Source organism: Tauraco erythrolophus, chromosome 2, assembly GCF_009769465.1.
Source record: "Tauraco erythrolophus isolate bTauEry1 chromosome 2, bTauEry1.pri, whole genome shotgun sequence".
Taxonomy (NCBI): domain Eukaryota; kingdom Metazoa; phylum Chordata; class Aves; order Musophagiformes; family Musophagidae; genus Tauraco; species Tauraco erythrolophus.
The window spans coordinates 97,891,114-97,915,443 of NC_141466.1; the positions used below are offsets into that span (position 1 = coordinate 97,891,114).

A 24,330-nucleotide genomic window follows, 5' to 3' on the forward strand; every position below is an offset into this window, starting at 1 on the left:
TTAACATCACTGGAGCAGTAAGAGTGAAGGAGCATTTCCCAACACACTGCAGAAGTTCTGTGAAAGAAATCAAGCTTATTTTGGAGAAAAACAAGGTATTTCAATATTTAAACTAGTTGTTTGTTAATTCTTAAACAGGGAGACTCTTGATAAACCTCAACTTTTTCACATTTCACTATTTCATAGAAAAAGACCAAGGAACAGCTAATGTATGAAAGGATATAAACAGGATTGCCAGAGACCTTTCTTGGCTTTCATACAAAGTTGCGGGCAATGGCCAATACTTTGGAGAACTCTCCTTCTCTCTGTCGCAGGATATAGGGTATTGGTGTTTTTATCCTAGTCCCTATTGGATTTCCATTGTCTTCTATCAGTACCACGTTGTTGGAATCAAATCTAGGTGTCATGTGAGGGCCAGGCATCTTGTGCCCTACAATCAAAGCCTTCTTCTTTTCTCCTTTGATAGCCAGAAGGATCTTATCTCCTACTTTGCCAACTCCGGTCTTGTTATACACATGGATACATTTTGGTGGCCGGTGGTACGGCGTGTTCCCCAAGGCGCTGTTGTCCACCACTCGCACGCGGGTGAGTTTCTGTATTGCTTGGCATGCTCCAGTGATACTAGCAAAAGACAGGAAAGAATGAGAGACAGACCTCCTCAATAATCCTTGGGGAGCAAGGGCAAACCCAGCACAGGATCTTGTCATTACAGACACCACTCGGAAGGCGCCAGCAACAAATACATACCATATGGGTGACACATTGACTGCATTCAATGGGCTCTTTGAAAGCCAGATGCTACTCTGGGCTTTGCACACTCTTCACTAAATGTCAAACACAAGACGGCCCGTTCTACTCTGAAACACAACTAAAAGATGGCGTGAAGAGTGGCTTCCATTTGATTCCACTAAACTGCAATTTACAAGAAAAAAAAAAAGTGCTTGCTTCTGCCACAAACAGCCTACAGGAAGCTAAGACTCAAGTCAGGCTCTTTCAATCTTGTACACAGTCCTCAGCAATAAGGACTTTTCTGACCAATCTTCTTTTTAGTGAAGTCTATGAGGGTCTCCCATCTTACTCTGCTCTCAGTGAGACATCTGAGGTTCTGCTGTGCCTGTGCTAAGCTGCCACTAACTAGAATCTAACATATCATCACCTTCACCATGTGGGAGGTACCCAGAGAGACACGGTCTCTTCTGTATTGTTTGCTCTGTGGGATTGTCAGGAGAAATAAAGTGTTTGATACTAATTTGTTAGATCTGACTCTGAATATGCTTGGGAACAGCAGGAATAAACTGAGAAATAATTCAACCTCTCTTTCATCCAGTAAGCTCGAACTGAAGCGATTTGTTGCTTCTTTTCAAAGGACGCCCAAACACAGACCATAGGAAAATCAGGAAGATCCTTTCTACTGCTGAACAACTGCTTTGCAGTAAGGTACTACAAACACACTGGCCAGACAGCTGCACGAATGCCAAGCTGCTGTTGGCTGAACTACTCAGACAGACAGCATATGGAATCAACCTAACCGTTCACCTTGTTTTGCAGAGCAGAAGTGGTGTACAGTAAACAGAGATCAATGGGGACCATCGCCCCTTCCTGAAGACAAAGGAGCTGTATGTGCAATGCTGCCTAAAAGAAGAGCAGCCATTCCCTGCATATCGAACCCAGTGCGGATGGACATCAGTAGAAGCAGACATTTTTACATGCAGCGAGGGAAGGCTGGCTGGGTCAGCCATTAGTCTGACTGCTCCAAAGGTCCAGTGCTGCCTTTCAAGATTTGTTTCCCACAGCAGAGCCCCACCCCAGCTTTCCCCTACAAGCAGGCACTTCTCTCCTCTTTCAGAAGTCAGTCATGTCTGCAAGCAGCCACCCTCTCCCACCTCATCCCCTGGCAAGGACTGTGGTGTACCACAGTGTCTATCCTCCACTTGCCAGGCCGTGGCTGCACAGCAGGGAAGGCAGAAAGGAGGAAGCTGGAAAGGGACAAGAGTATTGTTGCAGGAAGGAGAAAGGGGAATCTAGGTGGGAACGAGTCTGCAATGCAGCAGTAGCAAACAACTGTAAGCGTGATAGCCCAGGTACCACTAGACAAGACTAACTGTGCAAGGAGAACTTTTTCTTTCCCTTCCTTCCTTCATTACTGCTACAGCCTTGGAGCAAAACCCCACCACATCTAAAGCAGGCCCACCACAAAGGAAAGGTTTTCCCATTAAGACTGCTGACACCCTGCAGTAGCACTGCTCACTTCTGTGGACTTGGCCTCATTCTTGCTGTCAGCGTGTGTATAACCTTTAAATGTCTACTGGCCAATGCTCTCATGCAGACCATTTACAGAGAAAGCCAGTAAGACTTAGATACCTCCTTGAGATAGCTCCTGGGACTATGGTACGACCTAGCCCTGAGCATTGTCTTAATCCCCTCTCTAGACCACAGTCATGGGAATGACTATTCTGAAGCCCTGACCCTTCAAAGAGCTATATGCCAGAGAGTCCCCGCACCTGCACTAAGTGTACTGTGGGATTAGGCTCTAAGCTTTGCGCAAGGCATAACAGGAGGTCCATAAATTTAAGAAGCTTTAAATGCCTTGAGGCTGGAAAGAGGGCCTAAAGAAAAATAGCAAAATGGACACCGTTAAGGTACAAGGCAATAATTTTTCAGGTTACTCTTGTTCTAAATATCTGAAATTATAAACTCTGGAACAATTTTAAACATATAATTGGCTTTACATCAGCATGGGCTTGCTGTTGCTTTTTTGGACTTGGCTGAGAAATGCACGCACTTTCAACTTCTGCTTGCAGGCCCCTGCATTGCTCTCAAAGGCCTAAAAGCCTCCTTACACGCATACAAAAACGCAGAGTTCAGACCACACTCAGACTGCCAGGAACCTGCAGGTTTTTTTCAGGTTCAGGCTCACTTTACAACCTGTGAAGAGACGACTATGAGATTTTGTTTTATTTTATTATGCTTTTTGAATTAGAAAGATTGTATCTTATGCTTGACCTCCTTAACAGCATCTCTTTCAATCAGGAAATTCTCCCAAGAAAACAAAAGCAAAAACAGGATTTGAAAATTACCTGAAGTGTCGTGGGATCACTGCGCTGCTTAGATGGGTTAAGGATAAACCCAATCGCGTATTCAAGAGAGCCATTTGGATTCCAGTAACCCGCTCTGTGTAAGAAACAAAAGAATGATGAACTCTGGAAAATGGACAGAATTTGTTTCGCTTCCTTTCCCTGACGTGAATCACATGCTACAGGCTCAGCACCTCTTCAGAAGCTGCAATCCACAGCACACAGCATGGCAACAGCATCCACAGCATGCTACAAAGCAGATGAGCAACCCCTGCCTGAATCCAGCAGACAACACAATTCAGATGCGTACACTACAAAGCTGCACTCAGTATCACTGCACTGCAGCTTCCTGCACACAGAGGTAAGGGCCCTTCCGCACGCACTGTGAACCATCCAACAAGCAGGTCTGAGAGTTTTGGATGTAAACTAATTTAGAGGCTGCAGTGACCAGTAAAAGCTACCATAGTTACTTGTAAAAGGTGCTTTGCCAAACCAAGCAAAAAGCTAAGAGATACTCTGCAGACCGGTATCAGAGCTTCAAGAAACAATTTGCCAGACAAGGGATAAAAGGAAACATCACTGGTGAGGGCACGTTCCCTCTCAGCACACACAAAGTGTTCAGCAGGCTGTGTTTCGAGACCAGAATCGCATCTCTGCCCATCTCACCCTGTTCAGGTTGCCCAGATGAAACAGTCCTCTGTAACTTTATGGTGCTTGCTCAAGCCAAAACCAAACACCACTGGGACTGCAGCAGAGCTGGGTTGCAAGAGTAACCTCTGAGTTTACCACACCCTCTTCCCTGACTACATCCATGGCAGTTCCCTAACCTCATTCTGTCAGACTGATGGGAACCAGCTCACACGCACAATCGCAAAGGCTTATCTGAACCCGAATCATTTTGCCAGACATGGATTAGGGAGCGATGATCCAGGCAACTATGCCAACAGATCCAAGTGAAAGGAGAAAACATGGACCTAGAGCCTGTCCTCTTTCAGGCCAGCTCAGGTAGAGCTAAGACTTTCCATCTGACTGCAACTACCGCTGTATGACACTGCTTGCGTGGACCTTGGCAGTGTAACCAACACATGCTCCGCTTCTCTCCTTTCTAAAGTAAACATTAAAAATACATTGACCTCTTATCTCCCTTTGCCAGTTCTGGTGAGCTTAGGGCCAAACTGTAGCAGCACATTGTAAAGCCATTTTCTTAACTTTCATTCTAAAAATAAAGCTGACCTAACTTGTCCAGGAAGAAAAAAATACCCACAGAGCCTTCTGACGGGCGATGCCACAGCTGTTCTTATTAGAACCAAGTAAAGCCCAGGCTAAATCTTCACTCTCCTCATTGTTTTTATTTTTCCACAGTGTGTCTTCTTACTTGGGTACATATGTATTTTTTAGGGTTTGCGGTTGTTCTACAGAGCCAGCATTACCTGATAGCAGGATGGGTGGCACTGGAGATGCACACCACAGCAATTTTGTACCAGCACTCCCTGAGCAAAGCACGCAATGTGGCAAACTGTCTCACCTGTCATACAGGCAGGTTTGGAAAAGATGAGCAACAACCAAAGCTTACGTTTATTTGCTGAACAAAGCCACTTTTCCGTGGGCAGAAGATCTCCAAACGAGTTCAGAGCTTCCCTGCGTTGTTCCCTCTCTGAAATGACATTCCAAGGCTGCTGTGGTTTTGCCACAGCTCCTTACCTAGCTGTGCGATCCTAACGAAAACAAGGCCCTGCAGCATTTACAGAGCTGCTGGCAATCCAGGTCCAACTACCTGGGCCTTGCTGCTGCTAGGATTTCTAAGCAAGTTCAACTACATTGCCTTGCTGTAAGCCCATACCCCGTGCTGGCAGGGAGGACAGCCTGTGTCCCGTTCTGCACTTGGGTGTACTGTTTCCCCATGTGAAACTCAAACCCGGTGGGTAATATTGCTCCTACTTCCTCTAGAATCGCACTGAGGCCTTGAATCCCTCCAGAAGATCCACACAAGCAGCAGCACGTCAGCCTCTCTCTTGTCTTTGACAGATGCTTCCTGGGGAGCCCAGCTCTATTCCTCTGGCAGGCATGGTTGGCCTCGCTGGCCAGAGGGGATGGGCCTTCTCATATTCACTGCTACCCAAGACCGATGGGAGGGAGGTCTGCCGGCTTGTGGCAGGGCAGGCACAGGTGCACGCTCTGGCCACTGTCAGAGGGAAAGCAACGTCATGACCAGCATAGATAGATGTGCTTAAGGCCACATGTCAAGAGTCCTAAAGCGCTGCCTAAACTCTGACCTCACTCCCTACTCCTGGGAGGAGTCACCGTTTGTTTCTACCCTGTGGCTGCAGTGAAGGTTTGACGTTACAAAACTACCAGCAGAAGCATCAACAGCATTAAGTGTCCAAGGACTGTTTATTTTTCCAGATGACTCAGTACCCCCTCCTTTGCTAAGAATTATTCCTTGGCACATTAAGATGTGTCACAAGCTAAGAAACTTCATAGGATTGATTATTTGGTATGAAGCATCCTGTTAGGAACTGAGTAAACAGGGGGGATGCTTCCAATTAATAGGAAGGTTCAGGGTGAAGGGAAGAATGCATCTTTGGCATACAGTACAGGATGAAAGGGTGTAAGTGGGTTCACGAAAAGTGAATCACATCTTCAGCTATTTTAACATGCCAGCTTCCCTTCTAGAAATGAAAAGCCAGGAGTCTGGGTCTGTTTCCAGGTGCTCCTCAACCAGACTTGGTCCCAACTTGCTCCCTCTGCAGCTGCTAACAGGGCATTTGATCTCCTCCGCCCTCTGTGGAGCAGCTAATTACTAAACTCCAAAAGGCACAGAAGTCATTCACTCCGACACACTGGGTGCTGCCACATGAATGCTCCGAGTTGGTGCCAAAGTTGAAGAGCTGCTATAAAGTGATGACAGCCACCAGCCCCAGCGTGCCCAGCACACCTCTCCTTCCCAGTGCTGATGTTGCCTCACACCAGCAGGCCTTACGAAGGCTCAGAGGAGGCTGCGTTCAGCACAGGCGTGGGGAACACACGTGACCTGAGCCTGCTTCTGAAGGTGGCTCTCCCAGGGTTGTCTCTGATCGGGTTTCAGTGCTGAGAGGTGTATGGGAAAAGCACCCCTATAACCCTCAAGCACAGGAAAATTTGCAGCAATTCCCTGAAGTCTGCTGTCGGTATTGCCCAACTGATAAAGGAGCGCACCCTGCAATACCCTGGACAGGAAAAACACCACCGCTGCTGAGCATACTTAGTCACTAACACACTTCTGACCAAGGAATTACTTGGAAGGGACTTTTGGAGGTCATCTAGTCCAATTTCCTGCTCAAGCAGGATTAATTTCCAAGTTGTTCATGCTAGGCAACAGCAGTACTTAAACAGACATTATCGTAAAATGAAAGGCCCAACTCAAAGACAGCTATTGATACAGTGTAGGCCACACAGAGCTTCACCAAAGCAGTGATAAAGAACCATGCAGAACAACCTCTCTCCCTGCTGCCCCTAAATTCTAGCAGTGGCTCTCTCTCGTGGTTAGAGAGAGTAATTTCTTAAAACCAGAACTGTAAAGATGCTTTGCTTCTCTCTGCTCCACATACCAGTTAAAAGTTAGCACAGACCTCAGACTGACTTCAGGGTAAGATTCAGAAAGGGTAAAGGAGTCTGTTAATCAAATATTCACTAAAACGACCCAATTTCTACTTCACTAAGTCTGAGCACACAATAACCTGCTGCAGCAAACACTCCCTTCTTGAGGGCCCTTCAGCCATACGCCATTGAATGCAACAGACCGACATCAAATTCCAACATCGCAGAACAAAGGAACTCTTCACCAGTTATAAACCTCTGGGAGTTATTTTACCTGCTGCACCATTTTCAAGTGCCATACTAAAGCTACCACCTTCACTGTTTTCCCTTGAGATTAAAGAACTAACTTATATTTACTGCAATCTTGAGTGGTTTTTGAGCAGAGGAGTTCTGGAAAATTTCATCCCAGCTAACAGAAGCAGGCCACACAACATTTTCATCAAATGCATGCAAACACACAAGTAGACCACCTCGAGGAGCTGATACAAAGCAAGGACATCTTCCAGATAAGGAGGACAGGATTACATACTCACTTTGAACCAATGTCAGGGCACACAATACCAAGAAAGGAAGCCCTGTGTCACCTCAACGCACACTTCTATCACCTCCCTTATGCTGGCTCTAGCAGTCGTGTAAATCAGTCACAGTTTTCAGCTAGCTCAGTTCTCTGATCCAACTCATCCCACAGCCGCATGAATACCGGTGCGAGGGAATATAACAAAACACAAGACTGTGACTTCTCCTTTCACTGCCAGCCCAGGCTTACAGTATCTCCAGAGAAACACTGGGAGATTTGGACAAGAAAAGGATCTCTTTCATTTCAGCAGAAATACTGATGGGCTTCATAAGAATAATTTGTATGAATCTGCACTATTAACACAGCCATGGGAGCACTAAAAAGATCTGCACCTGAACACTCAAGAGGCCAGGGCAATGGCTCTGACCAAGTTTTTATCACTGGTGCATAACCTGAAAACCATCCTAGGCGCTGTGCTTTCACTGCCTGCATCCTACAGTAAATGTACTTTTAAATAGTGCTATTACCTAGAAATCCAGTATTCCTTTCCTTTTTAATCACGAGTTTTGGAAATGACACCTGCTTCCTATATTCCGAAGATCTGCAGTTCCACAATCATGCAGCAATTTCCTTTCCTTCTTTCTGCTACTAACTCATCCACACAAACAGGCCTCAAGTAAAACCAATGGATGTTGCAAAGCAAATGCTGAGGCTTGCCACCCAAAGCCTGCTGTCAAACGTACAAAATAAAACAGGGGAAAACATTCTTCACTTTAACAGTAGTAACCTGATCTGCACAGTCAAACAGCGGGGGCCAACATCCCCTTAATTCTTCTAAGAGACCAAAACAGACATGCTCCAGGGACCACAAAGATTTGAACTGCATCTGTCATCCATCATTAAAACGAAGGAAATAAATCCAGACAATAGGCACGAAGCAAATACCTAAACCCCTACTTTGCCACTGCAGGTTTATTTATAGACCGTCTGCCAAGGTGAGCTGCAGGAGCCAACTGTGAACTACGGGACACAATCCATTCACAGCTCTCCTCATAAAGGAAACGATGTGATTAAGGGCTTGTGTGTGTTAAAAATACACAAGATATTCATTACCAAGACATAATTGGTTTTACATTAATGACAGCCAGAAAGGCCACGCTTCACAAAGGGGAATTACGTCTTTTTGAATTCCGTTTATGAATAGAATTAGCTATTAAACAGGATATTTATTGATCCAAGTTATCAACAAAACCTCATTATGGGTACCTCTTAACAACTTTGAAGCAAAACACACCAACCTCACCTTCCAGATCACAATCAGGAAAGGCAGATAAAAAAAAGGCTGAATACCTTCAACTGAAAACTTACTTTTGACGTCTTAAGTATCCAGAAGTCCCAACTCTAAGGTACTTATAGCTCTTACCGTTCTAGTATCCGAGCACCTTAAACCATTCTATATATTCATGTTCACAGCACTGTACTAAAATAAGAAGAGATTATTCCCAGTGCACCAGCAGGAAATTAAGCTACAGAGAGGACAACTTCCTGTGTGAGGTGAAAGGAAAGGAGCAGTACAGCAGGTACCTAACCAGAGAAGCTCTGCTATGGTACTGTCTGTGGGGCTGGAGTTGAAGCCCAGCAAGGCCCCTCCCTGTCTCTGCCTTCTGGAATTACACATGAATTCAGAGAACTGCCCACACTCCCGTAACTTAAAGCTGCTATTACCTTTCAAATGTATCTTTACTACTTCTAAAAGCATTGAGGTCTCAGGAATAGGACAACAGATGACAAGCCACAAGACCAGATTCTGTTCCCAGCCCTGACCTGGGTGACCAGGTCCTAACCAGCAAGTTGTGATCACAAACCATATGGCAGTAACCACGCTGGGGGGAGCTGGGGCAGGGAGGACAGAAACAAGAACGAAGAGAAGGTGGGGATCTGTGGTTCAACCACAAAAAAAACACAAAAAAAACAACAAAACCACACAAAAAACAGGAACCACTGACCTAGGCTAGTTGTTCACAAAAAAAAAAAAAAAAAACAACGATAGTAGCTCCAGGCCTTTCTGATAAAGCTACACCAGTAAAGGATGCCTAATACAGAGAGAATTCAGGCTCAATGAGAAAACCACCTAAACTGGAGACAAAGGTACACTCACGCTGCAAGGCAGCACAGAGCTACCTGCAGCTTTGCTGGAACAAGCCTCGCCTCTCACTCAAAAACCTCCCTTAATCCAGTTTCTCTGCTTCCAAACAAGACCCTCCCAGGTAAGCCTGGGGAACTTTCGAACCAGATAAGTGAACGCACCTCAGATGAGCATCAGTGTCTTTTAAAAAGGCTGGCTGCCCATCTGCTTTAATACAAGGAGTAAGTCTTTCACACTTATAATAAACCTGTCACACTGTCTTCTTCCCCAAATTGCCTCTCCTTACTCACCAGACCTCCAAAGGAGTTTTTTGGAGAATAACCAGCAAAGCACAGACTAGCACCCACACTTCCTGAGTCCCCATGACACACACGAGTAAATGCCATGCTTGTCAGGACACAGGAATTTTGGTCTCACTTTGCTACACGACAACTCATACCCACACAAGCCAGCAGCACAAATGAATGAATTCCATTTCATATAATTCCATGAATTCTGAAGCAAAGAAATGTTCTGAAGGACATGCATGCAGGAATGTCAGAATAGTGTTTTCCTCCTCCCCCAGGCGAGACTGCTAGGGCACGGGCTGAAGCCCAGCGGGAGCAGAGGGTGCCGTCAGCTGGAGAGGCAAGATGCTGCCGGTCACCTCATCTGCAGTGCCCTATGTGCAGGTGACACAAAGGCTCCAAGCAGCCCAGTTTCTGGCTCCCAGCTGCTTTCACAAGATGTCACAACTCCCTGCCCTGCTGCCTGACGCTCAACCTCCATTCCATCTTTGACGCCAGCATCTCTCAGCCTTTTTAGAGCAGCAACCCACGACCAGGGTTTAGATGTTTCAGGCGCTGTACACTGAGCATCAGTGACGCCTGCAAACGGCTCCCTGTGAGGGACGGGCAGCGGGGCAGGTACCTGGGGAAAGGGAGGACCCGGACAGCCCAGGTGCCGCAGGGCCCACACGCGAGCACGGCAGCCGCACACACTGCGGCCCGCTCTCGCCCTATGCCCGAGGGGCTGAGGGGGCCAGCCCGCGCCCCGAGCGGCTCGGCCAGGAGGCCGGGCGAGGGCCTGGCACCAGCTCCGGAGGAAAGCCGGCGCTCCGGGAGCAGCCTGGCCCGGCGTGCGGGACAAAGCCGCCGGGTCCGCAGGCCACGGCCTAGCCCCGCCCGGGAGGCCTACGGCCCACGCGACAGCAGCGCCGCAGCTCAGGGGCGGGGCGCCCACTGCCGCACGGCTGCCCCCACCCGGCGCCCCCTCCGCTCCCCTCCCCGCTGCCGCCGCTCCCGGGGCCACCTTTACGCCCCCCACCCACACCGAGCACAGGCCCCACACCCCCCCCGGCCCCGCCGCGCACCTCCGAGGGGAACGCGGACCCGCCACCCGCAGGCCCCCGCGCATGCGCAGCGCCGCCACCGCCCGCGGGCCCCGCCCACCGCGGTCCCAGGGCCGGCGCCGCCGCGCCCGCCCCCCAGCCGAGCCGAGCCCAGCGGAGCGGTCGTCGCTCACGGCAGCGAGCGGCGCAGCGCAGCGCGGTACCGCAGCGCCCGGCCCGGCCCGGCGGGGCGAAGCGGAGCAACGGCCTGGGGGGAGTTAGTCCGCGCCTGACACGGGGTAAGCGAGCCGTCGCCGCGGCGGGATGCGGCAAGGGGCGCGGCCGGTGCGGCTCCTCCAGGCCAGGTGGGCCCGGGGCCGCAGCCCACCGCCTCGGTGCTTGCCGAGGTTGGGGGCGGGGGGCAGCGGGCGCGCCTCAGGCAGTCCTAAGGGCGGAGCGGGCTGGGCCGGGCCGTGGCGCGGAGCCCCGCAGCGGGGGCGGCCTGGGGCGGGGGGCGCCGCCTGCCATCTTGGGGCGGAGCGGGGCGGGGGGCGCGCCCGGGTGCGGCGCCGGCGGAGCGGCCTGTGCCCTCTTTCCCGGTGCTCGCTGAGCTTGCGTGGAAGCGAGGTGGCTCGGAGCCCCGAGGCTTCTCACTCGCCTCCCAGGCTCCTGTCCTCTGCCGTCTCCCGGTGTGTCGTCCCTCGGTTCGGCCGCTGCTGAGTAACGTGGTTTCTGCGTCCCGGGGGTCGCCGGACCCGTTTCTACCGGGTGGTACCGGCAGCCATCTCACCTGCGAGCGCCGTCGGAGGTGCTGAGGCCGCTTTTGTGCGTGTTCGGTGCTGGAAGAGCTGCCCGTCCGCCTCCCTTCTCCAGGCACCGCTGTGACAGAGTGGTAGGAGGGATGTTTCAAGGGTGGGAACAGCAGGCAAATTTCTGCTATCGCCCTGCCTCTCGTACCGCGGAGAACTTAGCAAAGAGCTATTGGATGGGGCTTGTGCCCGTGGTCATATAGCAAAGCACTTCCTTTCTGCTCGTCTTGATCACCAGCCTCTACAAAACAGCAAACCATCGTTTTTCCTCCTGTCGTAGAGTGTGCCCTGGATGTCTGTATGTAGCTACCTGCTGGAGGCATCACGCCAAAAATCTGTGACATGGCTGCAGGCAGCCTGGTGCCTATAGCAGGTTTGATAGGTCTCAGCTGGATGGAGACCTGGTGTTTGGGGAATTTGGGGAACACCTCCCTCTCTTCCCTCAATGGCAGGAGTTGGAAGCAAAAGGTTGATCATGATCAGGGTGTGCTGATTTAGTTGTGCATAGTCCATGAGGAGCCCACCTCCCACCGTGGTATTTGTCTGTTACTGTGGAAGTGTTCTCATCCATTGTATCAGCTTCTGGAGTAAGCACACATAGAAAGCCACGGGCTGCAGGGCAGGAGCATCCCATTAGCAGCGGTCACAAAGCCCCTGAAGGGTTGCATGGCACAGGTGCCTCTTGGATGGTCCTGCAGATGCTCCACCCGGGCATGGGACAAAGCCTTTGCAAGTGCATTGCGGGGACCGATACCTTTCCCCTCCAAACACGGTTGCTGTACGGTCCCTGATAGCCTTTTATTCTCTTAATGCTTCTGGGAGAGCGGAAAGCCAACCACTCAGCTTGGACTCCAGGAGGACTCCGTTCAAACCAGAAATAGCAAAGCATTAAGGACGTTGCTTCTAATGATTGCAATTAGCTGGTATCTACCTAGGAAAGGCCTTTTTCATCTCGAGCCTTTTAGCTGCCTTTACAAGGAGAAAAGTCCTTTCTGCAGACTTCACCTGGATAGCGTAGGAACAAGATAAACATGAAAGAAGATGCCTTTGAGGGGGTTGGGAAGAAGCTCTGGTTTGGCTCGTGAGTGTGTTTTCTTGCACTAAGTTTGCTCTATTTTTGTCTGTTCCTGTCTTCAATAACCTTGGAAGGAACTAAAGCTACTGTATGTTCTGAAGGTGTTGGTTTTCTTGTCAAGAAGGCATTGCCGTGAGGCTTTGCAATGCTCTGTTTTCATACCCTTTGACAGGAGAGCGGTGCAACTATCCTGAAATGTCCTGAAGTCATGAATTGGGCCAGAAAAAAGAAAAAATAAGGAGTGCTTTACTTCTTGTTTGATGGTGGTTGTTGTTGTTTTTTCCTTCTGGGATTTTAAAATATCCTTGGTTATATTTTTTAGCTTTCTTCAGCAATAAAACAGGCTAGGAATTTGCGTGAGATTTTTTTGATAAATTTTTATGTAAAAAAAAAAAAAAATTCATTAAATCACTTCATTCGGGGAACTAGGACTTGAAGAAAATCCCAGGTAGTGTGAGATTTGCAATAAAAGCCTGAGAGCTGGCAGTGCTGAGGGCCTGCTTTTTGTCTGTCGCTACTTGAGCTTTCCTTGAGCCTAGGGCAGGTGAGTGCCTCGGGTCACGGGGACATCCACAGTGTCCTGCCTGCAGCTCCTCTGCTACCCTCCCCATCCATATCGAGGTGCAACCCCAGCCCGCATCCCATCTGTAAGCACCTTGACTCTATCCTTGCGGTCAAGATGCCACTGTATGCTGGGGACCCCAGGGCTCCATGGACAGACAGCACCTCCCGCTCCCAGGAAAGACAGCCGGGACCTGCACCGTCTGACATGAAGCCTGCGCAGACGTGGGGTGCCTGCTTTGTGCCGGAGGATACTCTGTGCACTGTTAATTGCAGACGGTGCTGGTTATGGATCCTGTGGCTGATTTGCATATCAAAGCATCTGAGAGCTCTGTGGTGGGTAGTGGAGGCAAGGATGATAGGGTTTGCTGGAGCCGGATCTTCCCTGGGGCTTTTTGTGGTGTACAGATGAGACAAGATGATGGGGATGTTTGGAAAATGGAGATTGTCTCCATGTCCTTGAATGACAGTGCCGTAAAGGCTTTTTTAATCTAGCAGCTGCTTTCCAGGGAGTGGGAACCAAGGAGAGAGGGAGTAATCCTTGGTAGCAGTCCCTCGGGCTGTTTCTGCCCTACCTCGTTCCTGCCAGCGAGAGCATGCCCAGCAGCCTGCTGTGTCAAGCCCAGCTACCCTCCGGCAGCCATTCCCCTAGCTGGTGGCTCCTGTGGCATGTGGCCCGTGTGTCAGCCTGCTGCGTGTTCTTCACGCTGCATCTGGCACAAGGAGGTGGAGGCCCCGCTCGGAGCCTGAAGCAATGGAGCAGGTTTGCTACCGTCTGCGGGGTCCCAGGTCTTGCCCGAGGGCTCAGGAGGCATCGTGGCGGGGAGCAGCAGAGCCTCAAATGGACCATGTCCTCTGGGGTTCTGTGTGAGCCAGAGGAAGGTTCACCTGTGTCTGGTCACAGCAGAGCTGTCTCCTGCTCCTTCTGGCTCCCTGGGGCCTGTCTCTGGGCTGAGTAGAGGGGATAGCAAGTGCCTTTCGGTAGGCATGCCTGCCCACTTTCACCTGTGACAGCTACAGGTACTGCAGAGTCCTCTATTTTGCACCCCCCCCCCCCCCTTTGCCCACTCAGGTATTAGGATTTTCCTGACCTGATCCATCAGGAGAGGGCTCTGGGTTGTGCAGAGGGGCTCTGCAGCTCTTGCCCACCCTGCACTGGCAGCGGGAGTGGAAGTCCAGAGTTGCAGCCTGGGGCTGGTCAAGGTACCCCCAGCAGTCCTGACATTGCCCAGACAGCCCTGCTGCCAAGCAGGCTACTGCTGGCGTTAGCACAGGATGAGGAACCACGCTTGTGGTGGTGCATCTCACCCCTGCCTCGCAGCCACCTCTGCTCCTCCAGTCCCAGGCATCCTTCTTGGGGTCTGCCTGCAGCCGTGCCTGTTGGAAATGAGCCTTGGAAGCTCAGAGCTTGCTTGCAGGCTGAGCTGGAAACAGAAATGCAGGTTTCCAGGCAGGGAGAGAGAGAGGGAGGGAGTCTGTGTGTCCCTCTGCCCCTCTGATCTTAGCAAGTGTGTTGCTGGTCCTGATGCTCCAGCTTGGAAGGACTGTGACATGAGGCAGCTGGCCTCTCTGAAGGTAGCAATGTCTTCATCATGGGAATGCCTGCTGCCTGGAACTGCAGCCATCAGCCTCTCTCCTGTGCCCCGTGCAGCTCAGGCTCTTGCTGGGAAGGACTCCTTGTCTCGTCAGCCATATGGGGAGTTGGTGTGTGGAGGAACTGCCTTGAGCGTGGCCTTCTCAGGAGACACCTCTCTGCCTGCAGCCCTCATCCTGCCAGGGCAGTTCTGTGGCTTGCGCAGAGGAGTGAGTTGCGGGGCAGGTCTGGTGCATTGACTAGAAAGTTGGTTAAAAGGAGAAAAACAAAAATCAAGGAACAAGAAAGAAATGCGCATGTGTGTATGCACTCTGCAAGAGACGAGAGAGATTGCGAAGCCAGTGCCAAGCTTGTAGAGCAAAGGCTTGCAGTGTGAAATGGCTTTTCTCTGAGCCTGCAGGTCTGCGGCTGGCACTGCCTTCTCACTTCATGTCCTTCCAGCGTGGAGCTGGGTGTCTACCCTCTGCTCCAAATACAGATTAGCTGCAGGAAGGCTGAGACTCGCTTGCTAAGCATGAAGTGCAGAACGTTTTCCTCTCTGCTTCTCTGTGCAGCACTCACTGCCCTTTGCAGGGTTATCTTTGCACGCTCGTTACGCGTTCCCTGCACGTGATTGCTGAACAGTGCTGGAAATACTTCTGTTCTCCCCATGTTCTTGCTTGTTGATATTACCCGCCTGCCATTCCCCCTCTTTGCTTTCAAGTCCTTTGTAAAGCCAGCCAGGGGAGTGGGAATGCTTTCCCGGGGCTCTCCTTAAGCCAAGCTCTTACAGTGGCTACATGGCTTATATGGGCAAGATGGAGATGCTGCTGGCATAGTCCACTGCATCTTTTGAGCAAGGTCTCCTGTTCTTGGTGTGCTTTGGTCTAATTGTTGATGCCAGCCACTTCTGCCCACATGGTTATTGTGCTGGGAAGAGAGAGGGGTCTTGTTTTGTGTGTGCTGGTTTTTGCTGGAGAAATTGGCAATTGGTAGTACAAGTCTGGCGTAAAGCAAGGTTTTGAAGATTCCCGTTTGTGTGGCTCGATCTGGGAAGATATTTGTGCTATTGCATTAAAGAAAGGGGCTGGATCTCTTAAGGGACTGTGTATTAGAAAGGCAGCATGTTGCATCAGCACCAGGAGAAAGCAATTTCAGGCAGGATTCATGTCTGCCTGTTTCCAATATGTTCTGCAATTGCTTTTCTGAACCACCACAACCATGCTGCCCCTGAGCAGCAAGGTAAAGAACCTCTCTGCCTTTCTTTGGCTGGAAGAACGGCTACTATGGGCCTTTCCTGTCTGACTGTTGCCTGTCACTCCTTAGAAGGACTGTATGTTCCCAGAGCTACTCCTGTGAGTCTCTGTGTTGGGTGTGCACTTCCCCTCTGCAGCCCCTGTAACTCTATGTGCAGAGCAGTTGCTTGCTTTGACACCCCCTTCCCTTTCCCCTAGGGATGTTCTGGCTGGGTCTGTGCAGGTCTCGCGGCTCAGTGCAGAGCATCACTCTGCAGACAGCCGGCTGCCACCAGTGATTTGACCTCTGGCTCTGTCACACCAACAAGGAGGCCACGTGGTGTTGCTCGTGGGGAGATGTTGTACTCTCTCCTGTTGACCTGCTTGGAAGAGCAGCTCTGACAGACTCCTTAAGAGCATCCCACTGTCTCCCGATACGTTGCTGACTTGGATCAGGGGGAGGGTGCTACTCTTCAGTGGAATTTCTTATGAAAGTGCATTTAGTAGGAGAGTCATGCATTGGCCTGGCCCTGCTTTTGCTAATTAGATAGAGGCCTTTAGTAAGCTGTCTCTCCCTTCAAAGCCAGGGGCTGAGACAATCTTGCCATGTTCTTTTACTTAGAGGAAACTCAGATGGCAGTAGGCCTTGTCTCCTGCTTGAAATAATTACCAACATCTGATGTCTTCTGCTTGGAGGTCAGAGAGAGCCTGGCAGTGACACAGACACTGGGGAAAGTCTCTGCAGCTGACCTTAGGATACGTGGGCTCTTGAGGCAAAAATTTAGTGCCTTTGAGTCCCAAGGAAGATCTTATAAGGGATTCATCCCTCAACTCCCTGTGCACATGGTCTAGACTCCCTTTGTGTCTTTGTGTCCATTGGACACTGGAGGCTCTCAGGTGATGCTGGTAAAGCTGACATCTTCTCTAGGGTGACTACGTATGCAAGTTGGTGATTTGATTTTGCTGGGCTCTTGTCTATGCTTGAGGCATAGACCTGGAAATTAATTACTGTGTGTCTGCTGAACTGCGGTAGCTGCCTGGGGGCTCGCTATTACTCACGACACAGAAAAGGCAGCTTGAGTTGACATGAGTCGCAAAGTTATAAATCTGGGAGGAAGGAACCGGATTTGTGGTGGATGTGAAACTCAGTGTGAACTCTCAGCTGGGACAGAAGGAGCCAATGCAGCTATTGGATAGAAGAAGGAGTTGGCTTCTGGCTGTGTGAAAAAGAGGAACAAATAAAAGGTGACAGTAAGAACTCTGTCTTCATCTTGGAAAGAAGGTCAGAGGTGACAAGATGCTTAGAGTTAATTTTAAAAGTGAATCCAAGCACAAGTCAGAACAGGTGACAAGACTAGTTAGGTAAATTAGATCCACATCTAATGTGGGCAAAGCCTTATGAAATTTCGCTGAAAGTACTGAAAGAATAGACCAAGTCAACTTTTGCATGGTGAGCAGCCACCTTAGAGATCATCTAAGTGGAGGGAGATCACAAAGTTTGATCCCTTGAAATACAGGGAGAAAGAATGGGGGTTAAGCAGTTAGTGTTTATCCTGTTAACGAGGTGGGAGAATATGCTGGTTAAAAATCCACCAGCATCCGTTTGTCTGGAACATGTCATGTCAAGTCGGTCAACGCCCTTGCCTGAGAGGATGGCTTGCTTACGGGTTGAACAGTGGCAATGGATGTAATAGATCTTTACTTGAGTCAGTCTGTCACTGACCCAATTGTCAGCCTTGTAAACAAACAGCCAAGGGGTGGAAGATAGGAAGCATCCGTAAGGTGAACCCGATTGAAAAGCCGTACTCAAAAGGGTTTCTGTCTGATAAGGAGACCCTGGGTAGGCAGGACAGGGGACAATGTTGGTATTACCAGGGTTCGTGAGCAGGATGAGTTAGTGCTCTGCTGGAGCGGAGACAAATGTTAGGCAAGCCTTGCGCGAGGCTGCATGAGGAGTGATGCCTCTAATGTGCAGGAAGCAATTAGTGTTTTCCTTGACACAGAGAAGGTGTTGCTGAAGGACCAGGCTCAGATGTAGATGCAACCCATGAGAAGGATGTGTGCAAACAAGAGAGTAGCCAGGAAAGCAACTATTAAGGTCTTTAGAAATATGGTGTGGGAGGAAGGACAAGAAGAACTAGGACTGTGTAGACTGAGGAAGAAAAGTTGGAAGAGGGAGCTTCGCCGTCTTCAAGGATGTACAGCAATGTACTTCTAGAAGACTGTAGTTGTGACGAATACAGAGCAGGAAGTCACTTTCCTTGTAATGAGGGAGTTCAGACTTCATGGTTTTCCGTATTATCAGCTGGGATTGCAAAGCAGAAGAGGCTATCCTGAAGGGCACTTTTATGGGGTTTTGGGGGTTATGGAAGGAGGGTTTTTTTGCTTTAGAACAAATTAGCCAGAAGTCTGTAGATATGGATGAGTTGCAGCTGACTGTGCCTGAAGAGAAGAATCTCAACAGATGACCTAGTAAGGCCCTTTCAAGCCTGGCAGTTTTGTGAGATGTTTGACAGCTGGAAAGGCAGCAGTGAGTAGCCCTAGGAATGAGACTTTACTGCTGTAGGAGGTGCTGGGGAGACTGGTACTAAAATATGCTGTCTAAATCCAGTGACAGTGCTTAGAAAAGGGTACTGAAAAATTGAAGAGAATGCAGAAAAGAGTTACAAGATAATCTGAGGGCTGGAGAGAAAGCTTTATGGTGAGAAACATAAGGAGATCAATCTGTTTATCTAATCAAGGAAAAGATTAAGGTGGGACTTGGTTATCCTGCATAAGCATAACATATCTTATGACTGTGTATCATTAGCTTGGCAGGGTAGAAATGCCAGGCCATGAAGAGTGGCAAGAAAAACCCACGGTGAGATGCTGGAGCTGTGGTCACCTTCAGAGCTGTGCAGCCAGCTCTACCTTCTCTTCTTGCATGGGTGGAGGTCCTTTTCTTTGCCTGTTGCCACTTTCTCAGCTCACCCTTGTTCTCTGGGTTTTAAAGCCTTCCTTGTTTGTGGCTCCTGCCTTGGTATCTGTCTAAGCCCTTTCCTTGAGACTCATACCTTATGAGGAGGCATTTCCAGTAAAATAAAGCACTAGCCTGGCCCCAGCTTATGCAGGGTGATGCCCTGACAAACCTACGCCCACTCTCCACGCATGTGCCTCTGAAATTGTTCTCTGCCTCTCCTTACTTCACCCCATTGTCTGCCTCAGAGGGATTTACAGCATCCCTTCCCTTGTGGCACCTGGCTTCTTTGCCAAACAGGTACCTTGGAGCAGCCAGCACCCACCACCTCTCCAAACTCGGCACCCTGGTCAGTGAAAACGATGAATGAAACCAAATGTGACCCTCGCCTCTGTTTCCTGCCAGCCTGCAGTCCAGTGCTCTGTCACTTACAGCTGCTGGTTTATTTAGGGTCATTGCACCTGTTTTGAGTCCGTGAGGCGACGTTTCTTCCTTAGCCCGATGAACAAACCTTGAGAGGGAGATTGGGTGAGATGCTGCAGCAGATGGCTCGCTAAAATCTTGCTACATCCACGGCTTCCCTTTCACCCACTAACGCTGTAATGCTGTTAAAAATAAAGATGATCCAGTGTGCCTGACAGGATGTATCCCTTGTAAATCCCTGCTGCTGAGTGCTTCTGGAATCTCACACTCTCGTGTCTTCATGTTTTATTATCGCCTGGGGTAGGAGGGGAATTTCAAAGCTAGTAGCTCCTGACTATGGTTGCCAGTTAGGGGAAACCAAGTGCTTTGATGTGCTTTAAGGGAGATAGGGGGGAAGAAAAAAAAGTGTTTCGCTCCTTTATTTTGTTTTCTCTCAAGCTTTGTTCTATTTGGTGGGACCAGAGCTTTAGTTTGTAGGCAATAACCCCGGTAAGCCTTTGTGTCTTCTGGGGAGTCGAGTGCTACAGGGTGGAACAGCCTGAGTTGCTTGAGAAGAATCTCATGGAGTAGCAGCCATAGCTCAGCTCTCCTCTGGTGAGTATGGGGTGAGGGACACACCGTCGCAAATCAAAGCCATAAGAACATAGTATGGTAGCAGTATTTGAGCATCGTCTGGGCTGTGTCTGTTAGGTGCATTAGGTGCCTCCTTCAAAACATATGCAGCTTCTGGCCTGCTTGATGTGTAGGATTGCCTGTTTTGTTTGCTCTGCTGATATGTTATTTTGTCAAAATACTCCTGCTTCTCAGCCTGGCTTATTCTACCACCTCAAAACACCAAGAAGCAGTTTTGCCAGTATAACTGCACCTCCGTCAGCAGACTTACGCCTGTGCGGACATGTTGATGGCTTGGGTCTTTGCTTCTGAGTCTGACACAATTGTGTTCGCAGGTGTCTCTGGCGTGGGCTGGGTCTGAAAGATCAAATGTGATCTCTAGTTGGACCTCACAAGTCTGGGGAAGAGACGGGATGGGGCAATCAGAGTAGAGGAGGTGTGCAGCTTTAATGAGCCTGTTTTTGGAATGTATCAGAGTGACCGATGTGTGGGTAGGAAAGCAGTGCTGGGACTGCACGGCTGGTAGATAGAGAACAAAGCAGGTTTTGGACGGCTTGGGGAGAGGGGACTTTGCTATTTGGACTGCAGCACATATGCTCTGTCTCTTGCTGTTTGCACTGCATTTCATGGGGCAAGAAAAGGAGTTTTTAAACCCGTTTAGTGAAGGTAGACTCCAGCCCATCCAAGCAGTGGTGCAGGTAGAGCTGTGTGTTGTGGCTGAATGGGTGCCTGGGCTGTAAACTCCCAGCCTAGTCCTGAAAAGCTTCTGCAGGGTGGTGAGCCTGTCTGACCCATAGTAAGTGCACCTGCCTGCTCTTCCCTCTGCTCTCCTCCCTTCACTCTGGCTTTTTCCAGTCTGTTAATCACCCGGTCAACCTCTATTTGCCTTCCAGTCCACCCCAGCATTTCAGAGCGTCCCTTGACTTGCCAACGCAGTGCTGATTGTGAAGCCTGCCCTTCCTACCAAGCCCTCCTTGCAGAGCTGGCTCTGAAGGCTCCAAGTAGAGCTCTGGGGCAACACCCTCTCCTCCTACCCCAGCGCTGGGGCTCGGCTGCCTTGTTATTCCTGCTCTGCCTCCTTTGTCAGAGGTGTGTGCGTTTTCGTGCCCCTTTTTGCCTCCAGGAACCTTGTGCCAGGCAGATTTCAGAATCAGCGAGTTTGAGACACGAACGTGGCTTGAGGGGGATGGTTTGGGGTTGTTTGGGTTTGGTTTTGTTTTTTTTTTTTTTTCAATCTGCCCCTACTCCTCCTTTAGGCATGTGAGTTGGGGATGGTGGGACAGGAACTTCTGCCCCATCCCTCTGTAACCCAGCAGATGAGAAGATTCAGGAGGAGGCACTGCTGCCTGCCATGCCGGGAGAGGAACCTCCTGCTCCTTCCCCAGCACCATGGCACCAAATCAAATACCAAAAGGAATAGCCAATATTCCAATAGTCTATGCTACTAATCCAGTGACTGTGCATGCTGAGGGAGAAGAGGAGCGGACCGCAAAAAGTGATCAGGCATGTGAGCTGTCCATGTTGGGATCCCCTCGTAGGGCTGGAGATTGGCTTGGTCCTAATGTAAACCTGAAGTCCTCTCCAGGAAGGGAAGAAGAAAAGGTGACAGTGGAGACAAGTGGCAGGTAGCAAGAGGCGACATGGAGGAGTCGCATGAAGAGCCCATGAATGGGGAACGGCAGCTGGGAGACACGGAGCAGAGTGCCCCACAGCACCACCGATCCTCGCAGGTACTCAAAGGTGGACGCTGCCCACAGACAGGAGAGGATGCAGGAGCTGACCTCACTGTGCTTCCTCCAGCTGTGCCAGGGCTGGTGAGGGATCCCATGACTTGGACATGGATGAATGGAACATGTTTTATTCCTTCCTTGTCACTCCTTGAGACAAACTTGCTGTTCAGTGCCACTGCCCCCTCCCTCGAGGGCAGGGAGTGTACATACCTGGTACTGAAGAGCCCAAGCACTGACTTCGGATGGAAAATTAAACTAGCACTGGCAAAACTTCCTAAGGTGCACTGCTCCCTGCCTGGGCATCTCCCTGGCTACTCGTAGCTGACTTGAGGTGGCGTGAAGCTTGTGCTCTTGCAGTTACCCCAACAAACAACTGGGAAACCATCCAAAAAATCTTCGGTTTTGATCCTGTGGCTGATGACACACTCGAGCAGGGGCAGGTGTTCCTCACCCAGGAGAGGGGTAAATCCAAAAGCCGCAGTGGAGGAAGGGGCAGAAGGGCAGTGACCACTCCCTCCTGCTCCCCTGGACCTTACCTTTGGGAGCAGAGGACCATAGCTGCAGGACCTACCCATCACTCCTAGAAACTCAACAGCCATTTCAGCTGACTGTAGGTGAGGGTGCAAGCAGCAAGAAATACTTGTGTGCTCCTGGTATGCCTAATCTGGAAAGTGGAGTGTCTTTCAGTGCCTGTGAATTAACGACGTGACGTCCCTGGGAGGGGTTGTACGTGATTCTGACGGACAGAAGCAGAGGCACAGGGCGTATTAGCGCATACCCATGGTCATGTGGCCGGTCGGGGTGGGATGCAGAGCAGAGCCAGGCTATCCTGCGTCGTGGATCCATGCTGCTTTGCTGCCACTCTCTAAAACGGAGTACTGACACCTCACCCTGTGACTCGGGGTAGCAGGGATGCCAGAGGCAAGTTGGATGCGTGGTTATGAGCAGTGGGGAGTGAGTCAGCGCCAGGGGCGGGTGAATCCATGCCAGGAGAAACGGGTGGGCCGAGGCATGGGTGGGAATGGCTGGGAGCTGCCACATGGACGTGTGGGAAGCTGGCAAGAGAGTTGAGGGCCCAGCAGTGGGTACTGGGGTGAGCCAGCAGGATGAAGAGAGTGAGGATCATCCTGGGCACAGGTAGTGCTGCTGGTGCTTTCACCTCTGGCAGCACGGGGACTGCAGAAGCCTGCACCTCCACCGAGACTGTGGCTTGTCGGTGGTAGAAGCTATGCTGAGGGGATGGCACATGATGGTGAACTGAAAGGATGGCTTATGGCTGAAACTTACCATGTGGTTGACCAGCAGTTCCTGGGCCTGACATATGACAATGTCCCATGTTCCTGCAGCTGAGGCAGCGTGCTCCAGACATGCCTCTGGACTCCAAGCCTTGTCCGAACATGCACCAAGCCCTAGCTGAGGCTTTCTGGTAAAGCCCCTGACACAGCCCTCCCTTTGCCTCTTAGAAAGGTTAAAAACTCAGAATTCGATCCAGCCTCTTAATGTAAATGTGCATCCTCACCAGCCCGTTTGGGGCTGGTAAGTGCAATGGTACAGGAGATGGATCCAGGAAATGGCAGAGGGGAACAGAGCCAGGAGGTCCATTACCATTTTGGTAGGATGGAAGGGGTGTTGGCTATTTGAGGGCAGAAAAGCAATAACTTTCTTCAAGACGGAGAGGAAAATATGAGGCTCTAAAAATGAACCTGGCATTGGGAGATGGCTGGATGCAGCCAGGAGGGAGGAATGGAAAATGGGATGGTGTCTCTGGGAGGAGCCAGAGGCTGGCACCGGTTGTTTCGCCTGGATGGACTTCAAGACTCTGATCTGCCACCATATGGGTGTGCAGTTCAATAATATCACACGGGGTCTGTTTCCAGCCGCCTGGGAGGGGGTATACCTTGGACACTGAGAAAATCTGCAAAATTTAAGGAGCCCTAAGAGGTACTCATTTCTTGCCTTCTGTTGCTCAGGAGCAAGTTCCTGAGCAGAATCCTGAATGTGCGACATTGCCCTGGGAGCCTGAGGTTGTAATCCCTCTCCTCCCCCTGCCCCACTTTGAGACCCATAGAAAACTTTGTTGTGCTCCTCATCTCTGCCCACTGCTGTAGGCTGGTGTCAGTAGTGCCTCAGCAGTCAGACATGCTTGCTTTATACAGCCCTCCAAATCTAACTCTGCCCAGGGATGCTGAGCGGATGCAATGACAGAGTGACCAGAGCCAAGGCTGGGTGAGGGTGAGCAGTGGGGGCTGCCTTCCCACCTGCCTGCTGGAGGACCACCAGCTGGCAGGGTTGTGGTTCTCCCTGGAAATGGGTACTGTCTGAAGAAGCCCTGTCAAAGAATTGTAGCAACCAGCAGCCCTTCACTGAGCTGCTGGAATAGGGTCCCAGGAGCTGTCAGGAGATTTTTAGAGACCTTATGCGAAATCTGTTCTTCAACGCCTGCTGGCACTCAGTGCTTCCCAAGCCCAGAGCAGGCTGCAAGGGGACACTAGTGCACTCCTGTGTGCTTGATCTGGTCTCACCCTTTCACAGGAAGATCTTCCCAGACATTAAGCGTCTGATGGAAAAAAATGCTGAGCATGCCCTCAAGTCCACTTGTATTGGTGAGGGAGCTGCAGGTGATTAGCCATGCTGCAGCACCCAGCCCTTAAGTAACCCTCCCACAGTCCTCTCATCTTCCCATGACAGGAGAAGGGTCCCTTGCTCACGCTCCCTTGACTCATCTCGTCCTCTG

At 50.4% G+C, this 24,330-nt stretch overlaps 2 protein-coding genes across 3 annotated transcripts in view; one reads left to right on the forward strand and one right to left on the reverse strand.

Annotated features, from left to right (window-relative positions):
* Positions 1-207: 207 nt before the first annotated feature.
* MRPL14 (mitochondrial ribosomal protein L14) lies at positions 208-10,697 on the reverse strand. Its single transcript, XM_086628322.1, has 3 exons — positions 10,665-10,697; positions 3,078-3,171; positions 208-621 (listed from the first exon to the last, which is right to left on the reverse strand). The coding sequence occupies exons 2-3, from the start codon at positions 3,149-3,151 to the stop codon at positions 255-257; spliced, it is 441 nt and encodes a 146-aa protein (XP_086484448.1). The 5' UTR covers positions 3,152-3,171; positions 10,665-10,697; the 3' UTR covers positions 208-254.
* A 186-nt stretch (positions 10,698-10,883) lies between these two features.
* TMEM63B (transmembrane protein 63B) overlaps positions 10,884-24,330 on the forward strand; it is a 46,959-nt gene continuing 33,512 nt past the window's right edge. Inside the window, exon 1 of one of the 2 annotated variants that reach the window (XM_086631659.1) lies at positions 10,884-10,921. The gene's annotated coding sequence lies outside the window, so the exon portion shown is untranslated. The remainder of the gene's footprint in view (positions 10,922-24,330) is intronic. The other variant, XM_086631661.1, reaches the window with a different exon arrangement.

What these genes read in the sequence shown, in the direction of transcription:
- MRPL14 (XM_086628322.1), bottom strand. Translation starts at nt 3,151, where the DNA reads ATGGCTCTCTTGAATACGCGATTGGGTTTATCCTTAACCCATCTAAGC. An exon ending in GTGATCCCACGACACTTCAG is followed by an intron (nt 622 to 3,077) that starts GTAATTTTCAAA and finishes GTCTTTTGCTAG; the next exon opens with TATCACTGGAGCATGCCAAG.